Source organism: Carassius carassius, chromosome 21 (genome assembly GCF_963082965.1).
Source record: "Carassius carassius chromosome 21, fCarCar2.1, whole genome shotgun sequence".
NCBI classification, from domain to species: domain Eukaryota; kingdom Metazoa; phylum Chordata; class Actinopteri; order Cypriniformes; family Cyprinidae; genus Carassius; species Carassius carassius.
The window spans coordinates 18,984,686-19,004,314 of NC_081775.1; the positions used below are offsets into that span (position 1 = coordinate 18,984,686).

The following is a 19,629-nucleotide window of genomic DNA, read 5'->3' on the forward strand; positions in this document are numbered from 1 at the left end:
CAATGCCTGGGGGTTAGTGCATGAAAAAATAAAAATATAAAACAGGGACCCATTTTAAATCCGGCCTGTATACTGATCCCATTCCCACTGTCCTATATCTCACCGATACTATATGACAAATATACAAGCCATTAATTGAAACAATTATATATATATATATAATCCCTAATCCTTTACATATTCCAGAAAATGGGGGAAGGTTTCTCCATATACTAGCCAATGCCTGACATTTAATTGAGGAAGATTCTTTTGAATAATGTAAAGGCTCATGTGAAACATAAATATGTACTTCAATTTGCAGATAAAAACATTTCATTAAGCCTTTATCAGACCTTATAAGCCCTTCTTGCCTCATTTGTAAGTCACTTTGGATAAAAGCATTTGCTAAGTGAGTAAATGCAAAAACACAAGTTAAGTTCTTTGCATATTGTCCTTGTCCTTTCAGTCACAAGAATGCAAATACTTTTCAAAAAAGTTTAAACCACAGGTACACGTGGGTAGACAAACCTAAGAAAAGACTTGCCGTTGTGGTTCTATATCCACAGATTACAAGGTGTCAGACATTTGTCTGTGTTATGAAACTCACTCAACTGTAAATGTTCACAGAACAGAGTGTGAGCAGTTTTATTGAGGATGATTGTAAATTCAGTCACCAAAAAAACAAATCACCAGGCCTCATTAAAACAGCAGTAACATGTTCTCTTCTTATATGTTATTTCTCTTGCCATCATTGAAAAAAGTACCCTTTAAAACAACCAATGCACTACCTGTTCATAAACTGAAGTAAGTAATTTTGAACAATGGCAGAAGATTCAGGCTGATGACATCTCATGAATTTGCTGAATGTCTCTCAATATGTTTCTACACGGCACTAGTGCTCTCCTTGGGTTTGGTTGACATGGTGCCTGGTGGAACTGGGATGGGACGGCGTTTACGTTTTGTTACCTTGCCGCTCTGCCCATTTACAATACCCTGAGCCATGCCCTCCATATTCTCCATGCCAATATTAATGGCTTCTGCCAGCTCCTTCCTAGTCACTGATACAAACTGTGGGTCCTCAGCCAAGGAGTCTAGACCACCGTGTCTCAGTGCCTGAGGATTCATGGACAGTATGGTGTAATAGTCTTTCCTGAGAAGGTATGGAACAAATGTTAAGTGTGTGAGATGTGTCCAGGTGTATTTACCTGCTGAATGAGTTTGTCGGTGGCTGGTGAAGCTTCTGTTGCTGCTGTCTGGTTCTTGGATGGCCCATATGAGGGGTCATAGGGGAACTGAGAGAGTCAGACACACATGGAGGAGTCAGAGAGGAATATCAAGTAGTCAATGTACTGTGATTAGCTCAGGAAATGTGACACCTATCCACACCTGTGTGATATTGGTCCTCACAGTGAAATCTGACAGCCGTCTGTTATCAACACCTGAGGCCCCGCCCACATATGAACTGGAGTCTCCTATTGGTTGCACAGAAAATAATGTCATTTATGCAATAAAGTGTGTCGATTTCTGTTATATCAACTGAATTTCTTCATGGTATGATTATTATAAATGGCTTGAAAGATTATAATCAGATTTTTAAATGTTTTTTAAAGAAGTATTTTATGCTTACAGAGACTGCATTTATTTGATCAAAAATACAGTATCGATACGGTGAAATATTAGTACAATTTGTAATGGCTATTTTCTAATTTAATATATTTTCAAATGTAATTAATTCAGCAACCATTACTTCAGTGTCACATGATCCTTCACATGAACCTTAATGCAAAGTTCAAAAGAACAGCATTTATCTGAAATAAAAATATTTTTTTAACATTACAATGTCTTTACTGTCACTTACTTAAACCCCAAACCTAAATAAATAAAAAAGTATTTTCAATGTAATACTGTAAAACAAATTACTGCATGACAGTAATGAGTATAAAACTGAATAAAATGCTTAATTGATATGAAAACAATATCACAATGAAAAAATTCATATGGGTCCTAATAGATACAACGTTCTAAATTATATAATATATATTATTTATTTATTTTTTCTTCAATTACCTACTCTTTCCACTTACTTATGTCCTCATACGAATAGGTTCTGGTTGCAGCAGCTGACAGTGACTCGTTTTCAAACGTAAACCTGGATGACATACTAAAAACAGCATTAAATGAGCATTGTGACCTTATGTACATTTCGGCACTCTAGCGGTTAATAAACAGAACTGCACGCAATCCCGCGGAAGAACCTTCTAACCGGAGCTACTTTTCCAAGTTTATGTCTATGGCGATTCACACATGTATGTGTTACTCCGCAGCGGCGACGACCCGAACAGGCTACAATAGTCCAAAAATAATCACGCATTATAAATGTACCGTAGTGATTTGGGATAAGACAAAAAGGCGGTTTGATAGATGAACTCGCTCATTATATACATTTTGCAAATTTTGAACAGAAAAAGCTTTATAGTGTAGCACTTTTCATTATACAGTAGGCATCCACTCACTCTTCAACAAAGTTGGCATTGTTATTGGTGTTGGTAGTTGTTGGCATGTTATCAGGGAAGAACTCAGTGTTTGGGAGGAAGACGGAGTCTGGAGGTGACTCTATATCCTCCAGACGTGTTTCCACAAACTGCAGGGGCCTCTGGCTGGTCACCTGTGTGGAGAGGGGGCTGCTGGGCTCAGAGGAGAAGGGGTCTGTGTTGAGTCCAAACAGACCTCCTGTCCGCTGCAAGGATAGAGACACAGATACTATAAGTCTAAAAGGACATCTTTATCTACTTGTGTCTATATCCTCAAGAAGATGCTTCAGTGCAGACCCTGTAGATGCCCTCCTCTCTGTCCTCCAAGCCATGCTCCATCTCATCCTCAGCGATCAGGTCACCTGAGATGGCCCTGTGCAACTCAGGTGCTGCTTCCTCCTCAATGCTGCGCAGACCTGCCTGCAAAGTCAGATGGAAGTCTTGTTAGTATTTTTCTTGAAAAGTGTCCTTTTTATGATGTTTCTACAAGCATTTATTATAAAGAGCACCTTAATCTCATCAGCGTTCTTCTTGGTAGGCCTGTAACCGTAGTATTCCTCCTGCCGCTGCATAAACTTGCGGAAGTGTTCCTGAATCAGGAAGGTTGCATAGAACTTTCCAACAGTGACTTCATCCTCTGCAGCCAATAAAATAACATCATAGTCAGACAATGATTTTATTTAAAACTATGTAAATTAAACAGAAATGATTTTTATCACAGCTGTCTCACCTCCAATGGGGGGGATGACCTGGTCCAATAACTTCATACTAGTCCTCTTCCAGATTGACTTAATGATGGCTCTCAGTTCCTCATTGGCCTGCTCAAAGTTTCCTAACAGAAAAATGTCAATTATATACTATGCCGCTAAATAAACTGCATGTTAAGTTTAATCTTAATTACACACCTTCTGTTTTGATTTTCAAAGCTGTTCTGACCAGTGCGAAGAGTGTGGCGTTGAAGGTCACTGTGCCGTCACTGTTCAGCGGCATGTTCATGGAAATCAGTCGCTGAGGTGGAAGTTCACAAATACAGATTTGAAATACTGAAATACACAACTGATCAAAAGTTTGGGGTCAGAACTTTTTTAATTAATACTTGGATGCACTGAATTGATCTAAATTAAAATGTTACAATTCAAAATTTAAATTGTATTGTTTACAGTGTTATTGATAATAATTTTAGTATATATATATATATATATATATATATATATATATATATATATATATATATATATATATATATTAATATATATTAAAAACTATTTCCAACCCCAAATTTCTGAACAGAACCAAAAAAAATTTTTTTTTTTAAATTTTCTTACCTTACACGCTGAGCGGTGTGGACAAAATTTACCAAAACCCAACGGTGGCTGAATCCTCCGCAGGAGAGTTACTACATCCAGATGTTTGATTCGTCCCCTTTATAAGGACAGAAGATGGTGCACATTATTATGTCTTAAGGAAAGTCATAAAATGAACATCAGGATAAGATGACACTGGCATTGGAGCCTTGTGTGCTTTAACTCACGTTGCTTCAGGGTCATACTCTGCCCAGATCTTCTTGAACTCATCCAGGTGATGGGGGCCGAGGATTGACCAGTCGCGAGTGAGGTAATCAAAATTGTCCATAATGACAGCTACAAACAAATTAATAATCTACAGGAAGAGATAGATTTAGTTTCTAAAACAAACAGCAAAATGTTGGATTCTGTATTCTGAGCTGATTTCCAAGTTTACCATGCGTAAACTACAGGAGTATCTGCTTACCAGAAATGCACACAGCATGTAAAAGCTGAGGAAGTAGAAGACCGCGATGCTGGAGCCGCAGGTATAATCCTCTCCAGGGCCGTAGTCTGATTTGGCATCACAGAGCTTCCCATACATAGAGGCAAGCATGACTTTAGGCCACTGCTCTCCAGTGGCAACACTGTGAACCCACACATTCATCAGTCACCTGGTTACTAGACTAAATAGAACAGAGTTGAGTGACTTGTATTTAAGAACAATTTCTCTCAGTACATTGCTGACTCACCGGAACAATAACAATACAGCTTGAGGGAAAGTTTGGAAATTATTGTTGCGGTTAATCTCTGTACCATCGACCAGAGCAATTTTACCAAACATCTATAAACAGAAGGAGAACGAGAGAGGACAAAAGAATTTAAGAAACATTTATAACAAGAATGAGAGAAACTATAGGAAATGTAAACAACTGAAGGAGTGAAGCTCACCTGCATCCCTATCACGGCATAGATGAAGAAGAGCATGACAATGAGAAGAGCCACATGAGGCAGCGCCTGAAACAGGAAACACATCATCATAGACTGTGAGATACATCAGTTAAAGGTAAAGCACTTTTCATTAGAAATAATACGATAAATAAATAAATACATTATGATGATTATTATATTATTAACTTGATAGAATTATTAAATATTTAATTTCATTTTCTTTTGTCTTGTCTGACCTGGAAGGACTTAATAAAGGTCCACAGAAGGTTCCTGATGCCCTCTGAGCGATTGAGCAGTTTAATGAGACGCAGCACACGGAACAGCCGGAAGAACGTGATGGAAACTCGGACATTTTCTGCCTCCTATAAACGAGTTAAATTATGAGACAAATATTTAGTTCCGGCTGTGAATATTAAACTTGACTTTTTTTTTATTTGTTTAAAAATAAAACAAACCAGCATAATGTACTTACAGCTATTGCCTGCATTGGATTCACGTCCTGAAAAAAGAATAGACTCTTTTCACCTGTTTCCATCAGTCATGCAATATAATACAATATAATACAATAGCGTATAATATCATATAAAGCAAAAATACATAGCTACAACATAATCTGGTGTCATGCATATTTGTGGATATTTAACCTTCAAAAACATGAATACAGTCAAGACAGAGACGTTATCTAAATTAATTACATGAAGAATAAGGAATAATGAATTAAAACCATTGTGAGATGAAGCAATAAATTAAGTACATTTTTAAAAAGCTTTTTTTTCTTTTTTTTAATCAGTCGGAATCTGCGGATTGAGCCATAAAGGCAGTATTATTCATGGCTGTCTAACAAATTTAGTTCTCCTTGCTCTTGGTTTAGTAGGAGGTAATGTGAGCAGTGGGTGTCCCATGCAGTGCAGAATGATATTTACCGCACAACCTTGTAGACACCACAGTCCTCCACGGGCCTCCAGCGCAGCCTGAGAACAGAAAGATGGATGATGGTTGAGAGATGACATGAGAGAAACGCCAATGCATCTTGCGAATAAGAGACACACGTCAACATAACATCAAAATTCTGAACCAGACTTCCAAAACAAGTAGTTATATAGACAATAAAAAGTGCATCAAATCACTCTTGGAGATGTGGAGCGGTGTGTATTAATCAGCTGTGAGAGATGGAAAGAGTGTGAAATGAATCATGAAAATGAGCCTATATGGCCACTGATGAGTGAAGTTTTTTGAATGAGAACAATACTAAGCTGGAGCTGATGAAATCTGTACCTCCTGTGCACTAATGCTGATATTGACTGCTTGCTGTGGTCTGTGCTTCATGTTTTGCTAAATACGGGTTTAAAATACAAGCCATTGTTGGTCGCCATTTCAAATGCTTTTGCTATTGTAGAGACATTAACACAACATATAAATCACTCAGACGATATTTTGAAGTAAGTTTGGAGTTATTGTTATACTCACATCAACCTCACTGAGGACCACGTCAACAATACTACCGACCACGATGATGAAATCAAACACATTCCAAGGGTCTCCAAAGTAACCCTGTGTCATTACACACACAAAATACCAACACTGTCATAAAATAGAGCAGATCTTCTTACACAGTTTCATACAGAGGAAGCAGGAGTACCTTTGCTTTGAATGCAATGAGTTTGACGATCATCTCGCCAGTGAACAGGACTGTGAAGATGAGGTTGAGAGTGTCCGATAGTTTGGTTATATGATCGGACTGGTTGCAGTGCTGTACCACAGAAAGAAGAGAGACAGCAGATTAACAAAGCAGTCATTTCGAAATTGTATTATGAACTATCATACAGACTGAATATTGTTCTGACCAAATGGGATTAAGTTTTACTTTATTGGCTTGAAAACAGTGGGAAATGTTGAGGTTTGTAATGGTTGAATTAAAGGCAATATACATTGATGTAAAGATAATGCATATTACATGCATCAATAAAATTTATTTGATCAAAAATGCAATAAAAGCAGCAATATTGTAAAATATTATTTATATATATATATATATATATATATATATATATATATATATATATATATATATATATATATAATTCCTATTTTAATACACTTTAAAATGTTTTTTAATGCCATTATCAATGACTCAACCACCTCTTTTGATAAATTTAATGCATCCTTGCTGTATAAAAGTATTGATTTCTTTAAATAAATCTCACTGACCCAAACCTTTGAACAGTAGTGTATATCATCAGCTGTAAATAAATTTAACTATTTAACTGCTTACCTGAATTCCAAGACACAGTGTGTTGAGCATGATGAGAAAGAACATTAGGTACTCAAAATAGCAAGAAGTCACAAAATACCACACACGGTACTGGTGCGGGTTCTTCGGGATGTAGCACTTGAGGGGCCGTGCTTTCAGTGCATACTGCACACACTGACGCTGGTGAGGAGTGAGATGTAAAAAGAAGATGATTATAAAATTATAGCACAGTAAGCCAAGTTGCATTACCTTCACAATACTGTATATACAGTAAAAGTGGAGTTAAACCAAGTATGTGAAATGCAGATGTACAGTATACTGTAAATAGGATATTTTGCTTATAATTTGTCATTCAATGGACACACAAATTCCTGGATCATATCCCATGTGAAGAACATCAAAGATCCCACTGGTTACCTGGTTCTTGTCTAGCTCGCAGTTCTTGTATTCCTGCTCTCCTTGTTTTTGGAAAGTGACGATGACGAAGCCCACAAAGATGTTCATCATGAAGAAGGCAATGATGATGATGTAGATGATAAAGAAAATGGAGATGCCCACTCGGTTATTGTGCAAAGGGCCTGTGTCTACTGCATTTGAGTCTATAGCTTTATACAGGATCCTGTTGAAGATGAGTGAAGGAAGGTTTGGTGTGAAACATGTTCTTGACTGATGGAACAACGTTAGATGAACATAGGAGTAGATTTTCACACACTCACTCTGGCCATCCCTCAAATGTGGAGATGGTGAAGAGAGCCAGCATGCCGTTCAGGACATTGTCAAAGTTGAAATCACTATTGACCCACATGCGCTGATGGACCTCCATGTCATGAAGAGAGTTTTGCACATGCTTTAAAAATGTTCCCCTAAGAAAAACCAAATGCAAAACAATGTTTTAGATACATTATCTGCAGCAACAGGAGAAGGAAAAGGCACAACATTCAAAGAAATGTGGCAAAAAATACTCACTGACACTCCTCTGCTGTCGTTTGAAGGGGGTCCGTACAATAGTACAATTTGCCCTAATTAAAGGTAATGCGTTTAGCATTAAGTCACAAAACACAGGGTTTTATAGCACAATATGGTGGTTGTCTCACCTTGAAGAGCTGCACTCCAATGCAGGCGAACATGAAGTCCAAGAGCATGGTGACCAGGACGATATTACCAATGGTCTTTATGGCCACAAACATACACTGGACCACATGCTGGAGATGGAAAATCGGTTAATATTTAGAAGATTTGATTATATTTAGTGCCTAATATGTACCATGCTTTGAAGACTGGCCCTAAACAAACCAACCAAAGACTATCAATATATAAATATACAGATAAACGCTCACCACATCACAAATCAAAGCAGTTTTTTTTGTTAAGATGCTGTCGAAAATGAATACAGACCTTTAACCCTTTGGCTCTGTTGATGGCCCTTAGTGGTCTTAGTACCCTCAACACCCTGAGAATCTTCACCACTGAGATAGTACTCGACCTGCAATACAATAATGCAATTCAATTATTGGCCTTCGTTGTATTTTAATTAAAACTTACAAAAAACATTTAGATGTGTTTCTTTTACTACACTTTATCAAATGAAGTAAGTTGTAATCTGCATGTGTTTGATTCATTTAATAGAAATGGCTCCACACATGTTGTTCGTGCATATTGAAAAATGTGCAAAAATGCTGCTGGTGGTCATCAGCAAAATAATGCATGTGCGAGAACAGTTAACTGATTTTTTATTTTTATTTATTTGGTTGTCTTTGTAATTTATATTCAAGTTAGATTATTCCTTGTTTAAGACAAAAATATCCTTGTCAAAGCAATAAAAGGATGGGTAATGTATACTAAAAACTCGAACAACATCAAATATTACTGAACTTACTCCATGCCCATGGACAAGAGGGAAACACCCACAACAATGAGATCCAAAATGTTGAAGGAGTTTCTGCAGAAAGAGCCAGTATGCAGGAACGCTCCATAAACCGTCATCTAAAAATACACAGGTGCTGAATTAAATGTCAGCCAAACCACAAATCTGACAGTAACATCAAGTTGACAAGCACATTACCTTTAGCACAATTTCAATGGTGAAGACAGTCGTAAAGACAATGTCGGCATAAGCCAGGACCTGTGAAATGAATTAATGAATGTTTATTTTTATGAAAAGATAACTTATAGTTCAGTTAACGCAATAATCAAAATTTTTGGTACCTTGTTTCGGAATGAACGGGGGTCGATAGGGTCTTCAGCAGCAAGGGAGATACTGCTGAGGAGGATGAAGAGGAGGATGATGTTGGTGAAGGTGGTGTGGTTGATGATCCTGTGGCAAAGCTTCCGGAACCTTTCAACAAACAGCATTAGTAAACCATTTTGGAGCCATTTGTTAGGAACAATTAATGTCTAGTTCTAAATTTAGTTTTAATGGTCTATAAATCAGGGCATAAAGCCTCACTTGTTCTGTGGGCCAAAGATGAAAAAGGAGCTTGCTTCAGGCATGGGCACCACTGTCTCCTTCAGCTGTAGGTCAGCCATTGGTCTGGGTCTAGGGCTGATCGGGATCTCTGGTTCCTCTTCTTCGTCATCACCTGAGTAGGAGAGAAAGATTATAGCATGATCTACTCGAAAACATTAAGCTTATTTGTGATCTACTTCTGTGAAATAAGATTTATTTGCATTAGCATTGATCATAAAGCCATTTATGCTGTGAAGCGAATTGAATTTTGCACAGCTCGATAATCAAATGAAAATAGCCAGGCTTGTGGTTTGAAATGTGCTCCATAAATGAGCTTGGAGGCTGGAGCCAATAATACATTTAACTTTTAATAGATCAGCTATCTTTAAACTTCATTCATTACATGTTTAGAGACGCACTGTGAGGTCTGTGCCAGCATTTTATGAAGTGCAGAGCCCTCAAATGATATATAAAGTCTTGTGTTAGACTCTTTCAGTCTTACCTGGAAAGTCTGCAGGAGGGAAGGGGTCTTTCACTTCATTAACATTTGATTCAAACTCATCTATCTTGAGCTAGAGACAAAACATGAAACTTGTTTAGGCATTTACACTTTCGTTTATTTAGCAGACAATAAGAGCCTAGCATCAGAGCCTAAAATATGATGTGGCTGATTGAAGACCTGATGTAGTGAAACATCCTAATAGACTAGACAGAAAGCCAACTAGTAAAGTATTGCAGTAGGTTTATATAAAATAAGCACAGTGAGCTCTTTTGTATCAGATGTACCTTTGCTGTGGTGGGCATTCCCTCAGCTTTTGACCTGGACTCCATTAGTCTCTTAGCCATCAGGGCCTTCTCCTCCTCACTTTTCTCTGGCAATCTTATTTGAAAACAAAACAAAAAATTTTGTTTTTATTATATATAGATATGCAAATACATTCAAAAGTTTGGGCTTAGTAAAATTTTCTCATGTTTTAAAAAAAAAAGTCTCTTATCACCACGTCTGAATTTATTTGAAAAATAAGGTAAGAACAGTAATATTTATGAAATATATACTGTAAAATAAATGTTTCTATTTTAATATTTTAAAACATAATTGTGCTTTTGACGGCAAAGCTGAATGGTCAGCAACCATTATTCTAGACTTCAGTGTCACAAGATTCTTTAAAAATAATTCTAATATGTTTATTTGATACTCCAAAAACATTTTTTCTTATTATCAATGTCAAAAACAATTGTGCTGCATATTTTCTTTTCTTTTCTTTTCTTTTCTTTTTTTGTGGAAACTGCAACATTTTTCAGAACTCTATGAAGAATAGTTCAAACCATAACAACAGTTATTTGAAAAAGAAACATTTGCTACATAATAATTATGACTTTTGATCAGTTAAGTGTTCATTAATTGTTCTTTCACCTCATGAGTTTCCTTCTGGCTTTCTCCTCCTCTTTCTCTTTCTGTGCTGCTGTCAGACTCTCAGCCTCGGCTAGATTGTCCACAGCGATGGCCAAGAACACATTCAAGAGAACGACTATTTAACAGCTTGCTAAGGAAAAGTACAAACAAACTTATCACAACAATACAACATTACTGGTTGTGAAATTCTTTGCTCTTAGCAGCAGAAACAACAGCAAATGTTTATTTTATATTGAGTGCTTTGCTATATTCTTTAAAACACACTAAATTCTCATTTATCATCTGCATGCAGTTCTGACAAATTCATAACATGGACATGAAAACAATCACATATGCTTCAAAAGGATACAGTTTCCACAGACATACAGAATTATGAAGTAAATGCTGACAAGAATTCCTGGAGACTGAGGTCCACCATGAGCCATGATTCCATTATACATAATGGAGTCCCACTCCTCTCCAGTTAGCACCTGAAAACAAAGACCAGCCTCACATAAACAGCTTCTGTAATCAGAGCACAATTTCACTAAAACTGCAGTTGAAGTACCTGGAAAACACTGATGAGGGCCTGTGGGAAGTTGTCAAAGTTGCTGCGCTGAATCACTCTGTCAGGGAAGTTGAATTTCCCACCAAACACCTGCATACCCAGCAGGGCGAAGATGACAATGAAGAGGAAGAGGAGCAGGAGCAGGGAGGCGATGGATTTCACTGAGTTAAGTAAGGATGCCACTAAGTTATTAAGTGATGTCCAGTACCTAATGACCAATGAGAGGAAATAACAGTCTTGGTGAAGGAAATATGTATTTTGTGTATGAGAGCTCAAAATAAAACTAGAAAAAAAAGTTTGTTGAGACAAACTTTAAGTTGGCTTGAGAAAGCCTGACCAGAAAGTTTGAAGAAGTTTAAAGAAGTTAGAAGTTTAAAGTAGTTTAAAGTTAGATTGATAGATTAGTTGAAAGAAAGAATGATATATTATTTAGAAAGAATGATAGATAGATTAGTTCGAAAGAAAGAATGATAGATAGATTAGTTAGAAAGAAAGATATATTAGTTAGAAAGAATGATAAATAGATTAGTAAAAAAAATTGTAGATGAGTTCAAAAGAAAGAATGATAGATAGATTAGTTCAAAAGAAAGAATGATAGATAGATTAGTTTGAAAGAAAGAATGATAGATAGATTGATTAGTTTGAAAGAATGATAGATTATATCTATACTAGCATGTTTTAACATGATTAGCATGTTGCTAGCATTTGCTAACATGTTTCTAGCACGATTAACATGTAGCTAGCATGTTTATACCATGATTAGCATTTTTCTAGCATGTTTCTAGCATGATTAGCATGTCGCTATCATGTTGGTAACATGATTAGCATGTTCCATGCATGTTTTTAGCATGATTAGCATATCGCTAACATGTTTCTAGCATGATTAGCATGCTGCTCTCATGTTGCTAGCATGTTTCAAGCATGATTAGCATGTTGCTAGCATGTCACTAGCATTTTTTAGCATGATTAACATGCGACTAGCATGTTGCTAGCATGATGTTACCATGATTAGCATGTTGCTTGTATATTTTTAGCATGATTAGCATTTGACTAGCATGTTGCTAGCATGTTTCTAGCATGACTAGCATGCGACTAGCATGTCGTTAACATGTTTCTAGCATGATTAGCATTCGACTAGCATGTTTCTAACATTATTAGCATGTTGCTAGGATAGATAGATAGAGGAGTTAGAATTAAAAATTTTGGGTCAGAAGAAGAAGAAGAAGTTTAAACAGGATTTCAGTAAGTTGGCTTTCTCAAGCCAACTTAATAAAATAAAATAAAATAAAAATTTAATAAACAAATTTTATATTTCACAGTGTAAAATCCTGGGTAAAAGCCAAAGATAGTAAGTAAAGTAGATGTACTAATAAGGTACTCTTCTCATTACTTCGGAGTTAAAGTTCTTGTGAATTGTTGCAGGAAAATAAGGAAGTTAAGACAAATTATTATTTATATAATAACTTTTATGTAATAACTTACAGTTAAAATAAATGAACATACCTTGTGAGCTTGAACAAGCGCAGGAGTCGTATGCATCTCATCACAGAGATCCCCAGTGGTGTCATGATGTTTGACACGACCAAGAAGATCTCCAGTATTCCAATCGTGACCACAAAACAGTCAAATCGGTTAAAGATGGACATGAAGTAGGCTATCGGACCAAATGCATACATCTTCATAACCATCTCAATCGTGAAACAGGCGAGTAGAATTACATTGGCAGTGTCTGCAAACAGGACCAAAACACGTCAAGATCTTACTTCGTTCACCAAAATAAATATATAATAAAATCACTAGAATTACTGAATGATTCCATTTTAAAGATTCCTTACAACAACTTTCAAATACTAAATAGGAGTTGGGAATTTTGTATTGCTTAATGTATTGTAATGTATTGCTTAATGGAGCATACCTTGAAAACTTGTTAACCCCTCAGTCTGGTTATGATGCTCCATCGCAATGACCAGGGTGTTGAGTAACACAACAAGGAGAACCCACCAGTTGAAAAATGTAGATTTCACCCAAACATGACACTTTCTCCGTAAAACAATGTTCCAGCGTCGTGCGAGACGGCTGCAGATTACACAGTAAATGAAGAATCAGTCTTTGGTTAAATCAGGATGCATATTTTGCTCTTGATTGCACACTCACTAGAAATAGATCACCCTGTTGATGATCCCCTCCCTCTGGTATAATTTGTCTGTCTCTGAATCAGTGTCCTTTCTAAGAAGAAGAAGTGCTGGAGAGTAAATCAAAGTAGTGAGAAACTTTAAAGATGCAGTTTGTGTGCTTTTTTTATGACATAAGGTAGATAGATTGAGAGAATAACACATATATAAAAAGGACTGTAATATTACTCTCAGAATCTCCATCCATCACTTCAGCCTGAGTGATCCATTCCATGTATCCTTCCAGATCCTCATCCATTTGTTGTCGCTCTCGTAGCTGTTGCCACTCTCCGCGTGACCTTGACTTCTCCCTTTCTTTAGAAAACTCCCTGCATAGAGGAAAAACTCATCTCAGTTTGGCCACTTAACCATGTAGCTGAAATGGCTTCCTGGTCATGTGATTTTCTTGTATTTTTATGTCTCTCAAGTAGTTTAGATTAAAAAGATCTGTTTCCCATAAACCATTTTAGTAGACTCATTCAGTCAGATTATATTTGAATGGAATAATAATAAAGATTTCCAAACTTGTTAGACTTTAAGCAGTTAGAATTAAAACCTTTTATTAAAAACACAGCTACAGCTAATACCCGCTCAGTACTCCAAGGACGAGGTTGAGGATGAAGAAGGAGCCCACAAGTATCAGAGTCAGGAAGAAGATCCATGGCCAGTCATTCCCCATGGCATCATTAATCTAAAAGATTAAATCATCACTAGATTTGAAAAAACATAAAATTTGGATTAACGAACAGTCATTCAGTGCATTATTTGTGGGGATTTTACCAAATTAGTTCAAACACACAGACTCGTTCAGGAATACAACACAATTTCTGTTTATTTATTGGAGACAGAAAAAAGGTCTAGAGAAGTCTAGAAAACTTCTTTTAAATTGAGAAATGATTTATTGAGTGCTATGTCGTGCGCAAGATGCTGCAAAATATGCAAGGTCATACATACATGGTTGTCCAGCACGTTTATAAAGACAAAATATTATCTGGATAATAATATGATCTGGAAAAACAATTTCATTTGGAATTATTTTGTTGATTGGAGCAAAAACAGAAAAAACAACTGGAAATATTGTGTCTGAAATGTAAGTTACTCACTATTCATTGATATTTATTGTCTATTGAAATGTTGTGTAAAACTAATATCAGCCTTGTTATCTTGCTGTTGGTCTGAATGTCACCATAATTTAATTGTATTATATATAGCCTATACTAAATGTTAAATATATAGTGTCCCATCAGTTCTTTTTTAACTTTAGCATAGAGAAGTTTCATTATTGTCTGTTAATATAAAAGAATGTTTGTCTACGTATCTCTCCATAGGAGAGTAAAGAGGAGGATTATCATGCCCATAAGTAATTACCCAGTAGAGAACATCAGTCCAGCTCTCCGTTGTGATACACTGAAAGACTGTGAGCATGGCAAAGCCAAAGTTGTCAAAATGGGTGATGCCAAAGTTGGGACCAGGCCAACCTGCCCGACATTCAGTGCCATTGATGGTGCAGCGGCGCCCGTGTCCAGCCTGAGCACAGGGCGAGGGCTTCTCATTCTCCCTGATGGCAATGATATCTGAAGCAGAGGATGATTTGTCAATTTGCTATCATTAAAACAAGGTTTCTTTTACATATCCAAAACTTGTTTTCAATTATGAGACTCCCTTTATATGTTCGAAGATCTAAAAACACTCACTAGTGCCCTGGTAGTAACATGTCTTGTGCATTTTACACTTAAACAGCTCCAAACCCATAATGGCATAAATGGTGACCATGAAGAAGACCAGCAATGCAATGTGGAAGAGGGGCAACATGGACTTCAGAATAGAGCTCATTACCACCTGGAGGCCTGGATGACAACAAATCACACCAGCTTTTTTAACATTCGACAAAGTATTGAAATATTGTAATCTTACAAGACAGCTAAGCAAAGCATGTTCATTAGCACATTTGTGTATATATTTAAACTGTTTTCACTCAGCACTGGCTCGTTCTGTGATATTGAGCATATTGTAGGAGAACACTTAATAAGTAATTATGATATTATCTTCAGAGTATATTTAGGATCTAGCTTTAAAGGTTTATGTTGCCCTACTTGTGGTGCTTAAAAGTCTTACTGGGAACTCCGGACACGAGCCGCAGTGGTCGCAAGACTCGAAATGCTCTTAGAGCCTTCATATCAAACCCTCCTCCTTTCTCTTTGGGAACCCCTGCTATTGAGTTGATGGTGTCCACAACAAGTGTGAAGAGCCTGCAGAGGTAATTTAAAAGGACTATTGTTTAAGAAATGTTAAACAATACATTTTAAAATGTCAGCTATTATTGTATTATTAATACCTCAAACTAAAATTTATATCCCAAAAATCTATGGTTAAAATGAGTTCAGGACAGTTTTGGGAAACATTTCAGGGGACAACTGTGTTTCATTTATGGCATTCTAAATGTCATCTTACCCCATGAACACAATGACAAAGTCTAATATGTTCCAACAATTTCGTAAATAGGCCCCTTCATGGAACAAAAGCCCGTATGCTACTATCTTTAGGAAGCACTCCAGAGTGAAAATGACCAGGAAGATGTACTCCAGACTCTCCTGCAAGGAAACAAAGAATACAGGAGAGATTAATGGGGTGTTAAACATGATACAATCATGATACGATCATGATACAATCACAATTCTGACGTGTTTTTTGTTTTCCACAATTGTGAGAACTGCAAAAAAAATACTTTTTTTTTCTTCTTTTTTTTTATAATTCAGACCCATAGCAGCATATTAAGCAGGTTTGGGACAAATTATTTGAACATTAAGAAATTATACTTTTCAACTTTCCTGTTCTTCAAGTTTTGTCAGCTTCAACAGACTTTCAACTGCATTGCATGGACCATTTGTTCTAAAAAAAATCCCCTTCCGCAGAGTGCCACTGAAACCTGAACCTTAACGTTTTGCCAAACCAAAACAACTGTTGTCAATATGCAGTTAGGATCGAATCAGTATGTTTACACAGCACACAGCCTCTCATTCTACACGGACAGGTTATATGAACCTAATTCTGACCATGTCTACTGAGATCCACTCTCAGCTCCCATTTAATGGCTTAGTATGGAGGAATAGACCGCCCACCTGCATAAGCCATTGTAACCCCAGGGGAGTAAATAAGTGAGTGGGGCTCACATCTGTGCCATCTGAAATGTAATAACATTATTTTCTAAGAAAGGAGAACATGACTGTACACACTAGAGGAAAGAGTGTGTGACCTACATACCATCAAATCTAGAGTCATTAAATAAGCTTGAGTAAAGAGGATTTATCATTATTTTATGTGTTTATATACAGCAGATGAAACAAAAAATGTTACGTATAGGAAAAGAGCAGAACTGCAAGGTTCTGTGTCAACATGGGGTAACTGATCTCATCAGTGTGCAATAAGTGGACCCTCAATGTGGGACAGTCATGATAATAGAATCTTAGTTAAATTCTCATCAGATGCGAAAATCCCCTTCTGAGATTTGAGTGTATTTATAAATGCCACACTTGTACCTTTTGGACATGCACATCTCAAATCAAAGACTAAATATAAAACTCATCACACAAAACACCACCTACTAACATGGTATATTTTTAGTTTGTAAAACATGTTCTAAATTGCATTCTAGGTATATGAACCTATAATTTTATCTAACTTGTACTTTTAAGAGCTAATGCAAATCACAAATTTGTCCTGTGCAATGGCCAACTGGGTGAGAACTTTAGCACACATGTATCAGTTTCAAAACATCTATGCTCCCCATATAACCCAAGGGCAAAAAAGCTGAGTAGGTAAAAATCTGAACAAACCTTTATCTTGGACATGTTTCAGTATCTCAGATTCTCTGGCAAAAAGACACAACTCCAGTTCACCTGTGCCATAATATTCTTTGCTACCTTCAGTAGCAAATATTTTCAAAGTTATCTGATGTACTACTTCAAATTACCTGTAATCAGAACTTTTTCAGTTAACATAATGTACATGTTCTCCTATGTTAATTGTAGTTTAAGGACTTCTCACCAATGTTAAGTTGGTGTTGTTGGTGTCCTCTTCAGGCATGGGCAGAAACACGGCCAGAGCTATACAGTTAGCGAAGATAGTTAGCAGGATAATGATTTCAAAGGGTCTGATGGAGTCTGCTCAGGAAAACAATGAGTAGACATGGCAAAGATAACCACTGGACAATGGAGGTAATCATTTTTCACATTCAAGTTGGGAGTGGATATGAGTATGGACTGCATCAATCTGATTTAACCAAAAATTAACAGTCGCCCAGAGCCAAATACATGTAAAACTGGCTTTGGTAATTAAATGAAAGAGAGAGACAATTACTGACACACAAACCATCAAGTAAAGGTGGTTTTACCTCAGAGTAAACATTTACTAAGACAGAATATATGATAAATATATGATTTCATGTCCAAAAAGACATATTATAATCATCAATTAGTACAGTTTCACAGTCTTCAACTAACTGTAACTATTCGTGAATTTCTGCCACTGGGGGTGGGATCAGAATTTCCCTGCCAGCTCAGCATCATGTCCACTAGTGATCCCACGCAACAGCTGTGCACAACCAGAATATCATTAAACTGTATACTGTAAATACATCTATGCAAAAAAAGAACTCCAAACTGACATCTCCAATTCACCACAGCACAAAAGCTAAAACACTTCTACTTGAAAATCTTCAATTCACATTTATATTTGTATTCATCTTGATTAATGAACTAATCAGCAACTGAAAGGTTCACCTTGTAAAGCAAATGTTTACTGTATATGTCCATTTTGGGGAGGCTGAGACACAGATTTCAGCACCTTTAGACACAGTAAACCTCGGGATTATGAAAAACAAACAGTGTCTGTTTTTATTTTCTCCACCTCACATTTGAGGAGATCTATAACGGAGTAAATATCTCAGTCTGGTTTTGCTGAAGATAAGACGCTGAGTAAGACAGATCAGAGTTATGGTTGCATGCTTTTTCTGGGATGCATGCTAAACCGGCTCTCTGGGGGATGGATGCCTTTCTAAAACACGCCTATCTCAACTATGATTCAGACTAAACAAACATCAAACCACAGTCCAAAAGAATGGAAACCAAAATGGATTTAAGTTTGAAGGATACTTCCATTCCACAATGTTCATGCAGGTCTTCCGGAAAGGGTTTTTGAGTGTGAAGAAGAACAAGGAACGTGGCGGTCGAGGGTTTCCTCCTGTGGCCTGTAGTTTCTTGAGTTTCTCCCTTTGCTTTCTCTTCAGTTCTTCTTCATTCATGATGAACGAGGCCAAAGCTGCCACCCCACCAACACCACCACCGCCCGACTCCATTTTAAATCTTTAAAAAGTAGCCTTTCAATTCATTAACACACACACAAAAAAAAAATTCTAGTTTAGCAAATCCTTGGTCTTCTTACGTCCAGGTCAGATCTTTAGTATGGTCCTAAGCTTCATCCACCATCTCCCCCTCTCTGAGAAGGCAGTGTACCTTCTTGGTCCTTGCCCTGCTGCAAACCTACACCAGACAAAGAGGCATTTGGAGGGGTAGGGCGCATTTAGGCGCAGCTGGTCCCTTCTGAGGGATATATATAGACGGGAAGTCAGTGTCCATTCTTGGGGGTGCGGAGGCAGGTGGAGGAGGGGATGGGTGGCCTTGGGGTAGAGCAGATGAAGAAGGAAAATGACTAAGGTTCTGTGAGAGAAATTCAACACAACAGATGACATAAGACACTAAAAAGGAGAAAACATTAAAAATAGAAAACATAAAGTGGTATTGAAATATGGCAGGCTTTTTTTTTATTATAGTTGATTTACTGTACAAAACAGCAGATGAGTGTTAGCCATAGTGGATTTTCTCAGGGAAAAAAAATGTACAAAGAAAGTTGACAACATTCTTTATATATTTAATATTTTAGTGCATTTTCACATAAGCAAGAATATTTCAGTTGTAAAACAGCTGCAAGTTGTTTGGATACACACTGGATAATTATTATAGCAGCAAATACAATAGTCAAGCAAAGTTCAAATTCCTTCA

General features: G+C 36.9%; 1 protein-coding gene across 1 annotated transcript; it reads right to left on the minus strand.

Moving 5' to 3' along the window:
• Window positions 1-599: 599 nt before the first annotated feature.
• Window positions 600-19,139, minus strand: cacna1sb (calcium channel, voltage-dependent, L type, alpha 1S subunit, b). Its single transcript, XM_059503612.1, has 45 exons — window positions 18,724-19,139; window positions 17,618-17,723; window positions 16,025-16,164; window positions 15,689-15,822; window positions 15,268-15,420; window positions 14,942-15,147; window positions 14,161-14,264; window positions 13,763-13,902; window positions 13,557-13,644; window positions 13,318-13,478; window positions 12,906-13,131; window positions 11,403-11,610; window positions 11,205-11,325; window positions 10,856-10,970; window positions 10,228-10,321; window positions 9,944-10,013; window positions 9,442-9,574; window positions 9,201-9,330; window positions 9,058-9,117; window positions 8,872-8,978; window positions 8,391-8,478; window positions 8,090-8,197; window positions 7,962-8,014; window positions 7,712-7,858; window positions 7,413-7,614; window positions 7,017-7,175; window positions 6,384-6,494; window positions 6,212-6,295; window positions 5,668-5,715; window positions 5,217-5,243; window positions 4,981-5,106; window positions 4,745-4,810; window positions 4,546-4,637; window positions 4,281-4,440; window positions 4,042-4,169; window positions 3,836-3,932; window positions 3,416-3,518; window positions 3,241-3,342; window positions 3,020-3,147; window positions 2,808-2,930; window positions 2,493-2,716; window positions 2,064-2,140; window positions 1,366-1,451; window positions 1,185-1,271; window positions 600-1,092 (listed from the first exon to the last, which is right to left on the minus strand). The coding sequence occupies exons 1-45, from the start codon at window positions 18,924-18,926 to the stop codon at window positions 862-864; spliced, it is 5,556 nt and encodes a 1,851-aa protein (XP_059359595.1). The 5' UTR covers window positions 18,927-19,139; the 3' UTR covers window positions 600-861.
• Window positions 19,140-19,629: the final 490 nt, after the last annotated feature.

Excerpts from the sequence above, each read along its gene's own strand:
- cacna1sb (XM_059503612.1), bottom strand. The coding sequence starts at position 18,926 with ATGGAGTCGGGCGGTGGTGGTGTTGGTGGGGTGGCAGCTTTGGCCTCG. Across the intron at positions 15,421-15,688 it reads GCTCGTGTCCGGAGTTCCCA|GCCTCCAGGTGGTAATGAGC; the intron begins GTAAGACTTTTA and ends GTTGTCATCCAG. Across the intron at positions 4,811-4,980 it reads CCTTTATTAAGTCCTTCCAG|GCGCTGCCTCATGTGGCTCT; the intron begins GTCAGACAAGAC and ends TTCCTGTTTCAG.